Source organism: Thamnophis sirtalis, unplaced genomic scaffold, assembly GCF_051295495.1.
Source record: "Thamnophis sirtalis isolate CommonGarterSnake01/CBP01778 unplaced genomic scaffold, rThaSir2_p1.2 scaffold_8, whole genome shotgun sequence".
Classification (NCBI taxonomy): domain Eukaryota; kingdom Metazoa; phylum Chordata; class Lepidosauria; order Squamata; family Natricidae; genus Thamnophis; species Thamnophis sirtalis.
The window spans coordinates 20,773,046-20,780,057 of NW_028261388.1; the positions used below are offsets into that span (position 1 = coordinate 20,773,046).

At 37.6% G+C, this 7,012-nt stretch overlaps 1 protein-coding gene across 1 annotated transcript in view; it reads right to left on the bottom strand.

Annotated features, from left to right (window-relative positions):
* Positions 1-7,012, bottom strand: part of MICU2 (mitochondrial calcium uptake 2) — a 72,358-nt gene that overhangs the window by 31,949 nt on the left and 33,397 nt on the right. Inside the window, exons 5-6 of the mRNA XM_014060532.2 lie at positions 4,436-4,483; positions 1,649-1,731 (exon numbers count right to left, since the gene is read on the bottom strand). Of these exons, the coding sequence (XP_013916007.2) occupies positions 1,649-1,731; positions 4,436-4,483 (131 nt within the window). The remainder of the gene's footprint in view (positions 1-1,648; positions 1,732-4,435; positions 4,484-7,012) is intronic.

Sequence of the window (7,012 nt, forward strand, 5' to 3'; positions counted from 1 at the left end):
GCTTTTTCCCCACTTGTTTACAGTAGGATGGCAATGACGATATCATCTTAGCGTTCATTTCTCAATGCTGAGCAGTAAACTCTTTGCTCACCTTCACCAGGAGATTCCTTACGTCTCATTCATTTCTAATTGTCTGGGGTTGCTGATGTTTCTCCTAGCGATTTTAATTCAAATGTCTATTTTTTTCCAACATTTGTCATGATATACTGACATTTGTCATGATATACTATGCATACAGTGTTAAATAAACAAGATGACATAAAACTCCGATATATCTTTTTTCTAATATGAAACATTTAGTTAACCCATATTCCATTCAAATGGATACTCATCACATAAATTTAATAGGCAAATGATTTTACTTGGCATGCTCATACTTTTAAGGGCTTTCCGTAATTGCCCTTTGGACAGTCCCAACTCTTGCCCCTTTCATTAGCAATAGCTATAGCAATTAGATTTATATACCGCTTCTATCAGGGTTCCAAGTAATACGTTTATTATATACGTAGCTAGCCTGATCGAGGCCACTTTGGAGGCTTCAGTGCTTCACAGGCGTCTCTAAGCAGTTTACAGAGTTAGCATATTGCCCCCCAACAATCTGGGTCCTCATTTTACCCACCTCGGAAGGATGGAAGGCTAAGTCAACCTTGAGCCTTGTGAGATTCGAACTGCCAAATAGCAGGCAGTCGGCAAGCAGCAAAAGTAGCCTGCAGTACTGCACTCTAATCACTATGCCACAGCAGCTCTATCCGTAGGATGTTAGTTATGTCCCTAGTGCCCCAGTCCTACTAGTTCCAGAAGAGAGGGCCTACTTTTTATGTGATCGGTCAAAGAATTCTGACTATCACGATCCCGAAGAAGAGCCTTTTCTGTTGTAGCAACTGCCCTTTGGAATATCTTATCCTCTAAAATAAAATCTGTCCCCACCATCTTATCCTTCTGCAAGAGCCAAAAGACCTGGCTCTGCCAGTTGGCCTGGAGACCAGATGGGGGATTTCCATGATGGAGATGGCTGCTAAATTTATGGCAGACTTCATGGCCCCACACTCTCTGTTCTCCACCATCCATCTCTTTGTTTATCTTACTGATGTATTATTCTCATTCTGTTCCTTTGTCATTGTTCCATTATTTTACTTCTGTTTACACTCCTTTCATTTTTCTTCCTTTTCATTATTGTAAGCCCCATGGTTTAAGAGGCAAATAAATTTAACAAACAAACAAACACATAAATAAATAATGTGATCTTAGGTATGTGATCTTTTGAATCCTGCTTGTACTTTTGGCAGTACTCTTTCCATGTATTGTTGAAGTCTGGACTAGAAAATCCGGAGAATTATCTTACTTGCATATGAGATGAACACAAACTAAAGTAACTGTTTTGCTTCCAAACATAATACTAAAAATTGCACATCAATAATAATAACAAAAATAGAAGGGCATGTTTGACATATATTTATTAACACCTCAGTAAAAATTTGCTCTGGTTTATAGTTTTAAGATAATATTTATGACTTAGACTCGGGAACTTCAAAAGCAGAGGAAGAAATGCTTAGTAGCTGTATGGCTCTGATGCCCTTCAAACGGCTTGGATTCAAATCCCATGACCCCCAGCCGTCAAGGGCAACTGATCAATTGTTTTAAACCATACCTTGAAGAATTCTTTTTTCTCTACTTGTTCATTGCCATCTGCATCCAACATTTTAAAAGCAATATGAAATCCAGTCTGTGGTTCTACAATAAATAATAGATGTGTTAAAAAAAAACAACCCTTTACATACAAGTGATACTGTCTAATACTCTATAAATGGACACATGCCTCCAGATTTATAAGAAAGTTGTGTAGTGTAATAGCTAACTGGGACCTGGAGACTCTTGTTCAAGGCTATCCTAAATGGGTGACTTGGGATCATTCACACACTCTCATACCAACCTACTCTCAAGAGAGTGTTTTTGTGGGAAAAATTGGATGTAAGTTTATGGATGCAATCTCAAGCTCATGTAGTAAAGATGGGATATAAATTTATCACATAAACAGGTCGATGTGAAGGCATTTGTAAAACCATTTCTAGATTTGCTAGCAGAGAATATTGAGTATCTACAAAACCAAGTACTGCAAAATGAAAGTTTTACCCAATTTGATTGCTATTTTTAAGAATACATATTACAAATTCTATACATAATATGGGAATGCCCTAAATTAGAGTTTGTGTTACTAAAAAGAAGCCCCAATAGAGAATCAAATAGAGATTGTTTCAACTGAGCCAATGTGATAGCAAAACCAATTAAAAGGGAAAGAGATCCCAGCTATTTCAGGGATAGCGTTAAGATCCTCTAAGAATACACAAAGGACCTCAGGGAAAATGAAATGTTCATTTAAACTTTTACAAACACACATACACACTTCTAGAATTATACATATTGCAGTGGAGCTACTAAGTTTAAAAAATTTAGTTAAAACTTTCAACTAAAATCCCTGCAATTCTCAGTACATTCATGAATATCAATACATATTTCACAAACAGGGTATCTACAGTCTATTGCTTAGGCCTTAGGACAAGAAGCCGTACTGATTTAAGGATGGCCACTGAATTTTATTAAGTCGACATTTTGAGTCAGTAACACTGCATATGGGGCCCATTAGTTTATTGGAGGATAAAGCAAAACGATAAAGCAGTGAAACAAACCATATGTTGCAACAGGTTGATAAGGAGGCAGCCCCACAGAAGGCATAGGAGCTAAAGCAGCTCGTGCAGCTCACCAGATGACATTCTTATCTGATATGAGGCAGCTTTAATGGTATGTATTTATAAAATATGGGAGGTTCAAAGAAAAGCCCCACACACTTCCATTTAATTATGCAGACAATATTTTTAGGATGAGAGTATCAGATATTCGCATTGGCTGTTAACAGAAATTATATTTGGGTGTTGGTCATAAAAGTAACATTTAATTTTATCAAAATAGTAACAGCCCATATTTTTTTCCTTTAAATCTCCATGGGAGGCAGATGCCAAGACAGACAAACCTGACCAAAAGCTATTCAACCAGAGAGATGAAACCTTGGGACTCTAAATAGGCTTCAGCCTTCATCTTTCCTCAACCGACTTGGAGATTACTGCTAGCAATTCTGAGAATTACTGTTCTGAGCCATTTGGAAGGAAGATGGTGCTTACTCTCTTCCAACTATTCCCATAATCTGGGAAGGTGCTAACAGGTGGAATGGAAAATTGTGCATCTGAACACCGACTTCCCTAAACCCGTTTTCTTGCACTCTCTCCAGGCGTGGGAAGGTCTTTTCAAGAAACAGAAAAGCGGCAGAAAGAGGCCATGCAGATACATACATTTGAAATTTAATCCAACCACCAAGAGCTTGCTTAATACGAAAGTGGAATCAGGACACAAGTATGCATTGTTCCCCAAAGAAGAAATTCACCATCTAGAAGTGATAATTGATTCCATAGATTTTTTGTGTACCCCCACAAGGAAGCAATGTTAAACACTGCTTTTGTAAAAATTATGTTAGTGTAGTAGTACTGCATGTATAGGGATGCAGTAGCTCAGTGGCTAAGATGCTGAGCTTGTCGACCAGAAAGGTCGGCAGTTTGGTGGTTCGAATCCCTAGTGCTGCTTAACGGAGTGAGCTCCCGTTACTTGCCTTAGCTTCTGCCAACCTAGCAGTTCGAAAGTATGTTCAAATGCAAGTAGACAAATAAGGATCACTTTGGTGGGAAGGTAACAGCATTCCGTGCGCCTCTGACATTTAGTCATGCCAGCTACATGACCACGGAGACATCTTTGGACAGTGCTGGTTCTTCGGCTTTGAAACGGAGATGAGCACTGCCCCCAAGAGTTGGGAACGACTAGGACATATGTGCAAGGGAAACCTTTATCTTTACCTTTACTTACTGAATGTATGCTGGGCTTGACTTGGCAATAATTATCCATGCCTAAGCTGCACTTATTGATTGATTGATTGATTGCATTTCTAGACCACCCATCTCCCTCAAGACATCATTGCAACAAGGAGTTACCCTTGAAGTGCACCCAGAAGCTTCTTTTAGTATAAAGTATGACAGAGAGGACAGACCTCAAGAACTTATTATATTTCTATTAAAAGACGTTTTTGGGAGAAATGTAAGATTTGGACTTTTAAAGCACTGAACAACTTGAGGCCTATATATCTGAGGGATCCATTACAATATGAACTTGCCTAGATATTAAAATAAGGAAAGGCAAGCTTAAGATGTCTTTATTTTCAAAGGACCGGTATAAAGAGGTTTTCTATAATTCTCAGTGTGCATGTGATCAATTATTATTCTAAGTTCATATCTTTATCAGCTGAGTTTTGAACTGCATCATACAAATAAAAAGGAGCTAACAATGGTGATTAACATTTATTTAAATTGCAAAGTACAGTCACCATCAAAATACTTACTTGTGAGTATTGTCAGCAAAAAGAGGTACTCTGTGTAGGAAATCAATCCTGAAATACAAGATTGAAAGTTAGTTTGGCCGTCCTCAGAACATTAATGTGCTTTGTTTATAGCACCCCTTGCACATTTCAATAAAGGTTCTTTAGTTTAATGCTCTTTACCTATTAAAAATAAGCAATAACAACTAGTTTTCAGGAAAAATCAGATTTTCCAGCCCCATTCAACTGCTTTAGAATTCCCATCATGCTGATGTCTTATTAAAAGACTTGGTTTATTTGGAATTAATAGAAAGTCTCTTCTAAATCTTTTTGAGTTTTTACAGAAAATATTCAGTGTTTATACAAGGAATGAATAAATTAAGTGTGCTTTGTCATATTTAGTACTTGGGAGGAGACCTTCGCTAATGTTGCTCTGAAGGATCAAAGTATTTCATCCTTTGGCTGTCTTCGAAATGGGAAGACCAGATTTTCTTTAAGTCTCAGGGGGAATAGAGCAACACAAAGCTGGCAAGCTGCTAGATTGCATTGATAGAACTGCTGGGCATGGAGCCAGGAACAGGCTCTAAAAAAAAAAAAATTAAAACCTGAACACATCCTTTCTGCAAGGTGAAAGTGTCTCCTCTTTCCCCTTTTGAAGGAAAATTCCAACATTTGCCTTTGAAAGGCCTACCAAAGAGCCTGAACAAACACAAGATGCAATTGTCAAAATACCAACATGCCAGCTAAAGATAGAGAAGTCTATAAAGTGTATGCGTTAAAGAAAAGAATTTGAAGCATCCCCCCCGTAAGAGCACTTTTAGAATTTTTTAAAAAGATCTTTTATAAATAACACACACACACACACACACACACACACGCACGCACACACGCACGCTACGTTTAACGTGCAAAAAACCTCAACACCTCATCCTCTATATTGGAAGAAAAATGTTTGAATTCTACCACCTACTGGCAAGTTATTTCTGTGATTTACATTTCACTAACTGATAGACTAGGGACGCAGTGGCTCAGTGGCTAAGACGCTGAGCTTGTCGATCAGAAAGGTCGGCAGTACGGCGGTTTGAATCCCTAGCGCCACATAATGGAATGAGCTTGTCCCAGCTTCTGCCAACCAAGCAGTTAGAAAGAATGTAAAAATGCAAGTAGAAAAATAGGAACCACCTTTGGTAGGAAGGTAACAGCATTCTGTGCGCCTTAACTGTTAATCTTAACTTTGCCTAATTGATAGACAATAAGAAAATATTAAGAGTTTTACTTAACAACATACTGTTAGTTAAATTGCTTTCTAGGGCTACACAGTAGTTTTTTTTTTTTTTTAATTCTCTTTCAGAAAAGTGCTTCAGAGCTAGGAGGAATGTATATTACCAGTTGGAATTCATTAAAGCAGCTATATCTATATCCAACATTATTAGCTACCATAGGGTTTCTGCTGCAGCCATAGAAGAGATGCAGCCATAGAAGAGATCAGCTACAAATAACTGATAGTGGTTGCATTTGCATTTGTGCTTTCACTAATTTCCCCCCATCTTACTCAGCTGTCAATGATTTCCCCCCTGCATCAGTTTATAGTTTTGTAATAAAATATATACTAGCACTGAGAAGGTGTTCTTTCTAAACCTTTCCCTATAGCACTGATACCATTTCATGATCTGCAACTTTATAGATGAGATTGATTTCGTGGGACTACAGGCAACTTTGAAACATCAGAGAAATGCCTCACAGTGAACAAAATTTAAAGCACCTCACCTAGTTTATTAAAGTCTATCTGTATTGCTAGTGTTCCTAGTTCAATTTGGATTTTCATCAAATATTATATCCTAACCATTATTTAATTGGCTCATCCAGTTACAATTTACATTCAGTCCTATTTCAGAGAAATGGAAATGAAGGGCAATGGGATTTTGACCATTGCTGAGATAGCCTAGCACTCCCAGGACTATGCTGCAAATAGATTTAACAAAAAGTACGATTGTAGTAAAATAATGTAGAAGCATAGGATGATTTTATCTGGTTTGATTAGTGGCTACTGGCAACTATCATCTTACACAAAACAGGCAATATGCAATTAGCTTATGAGGCTCTATTAGAGAGTCTGAATTTAACAAAATATAGGTAAAGTTGCCACCAACTAAAAAAGTATAAAAATGCTATTTTCTGAATCTAATTAAGAGTCCTAATTAGCTACAACATATTTTACTTTTTCCCCCCTGGCTGTTAGCCTCAGTTCCTGCCAACCTAGCAGATCGAAAGCATACAAATGCAAGTAGATAAATAGGTACCACTTTGACGGGAAAATAACAGCGCTCTGTGATGTCATGATGGCCACATGACCTTGAAAATGTTTTTGGACAGTTCTGCCTCAATGGCCTTAAAACGAAGATGAGCAAACCCCCTCCCCTCATATTCAGCAATGACAAGGAGAGTAAAATGGACTCCTTTACCTTTAAAAAAAAGTTAAAATGTAAATAAAATACAAGGGATCTTAACACAGTCATAAAAAAAATGAAAGTAGAATAAGAAAATGGGAAGCTAAAATATTTCATCAGGAGGCACAACTCCCTATAACTGTAAATTTGAGAA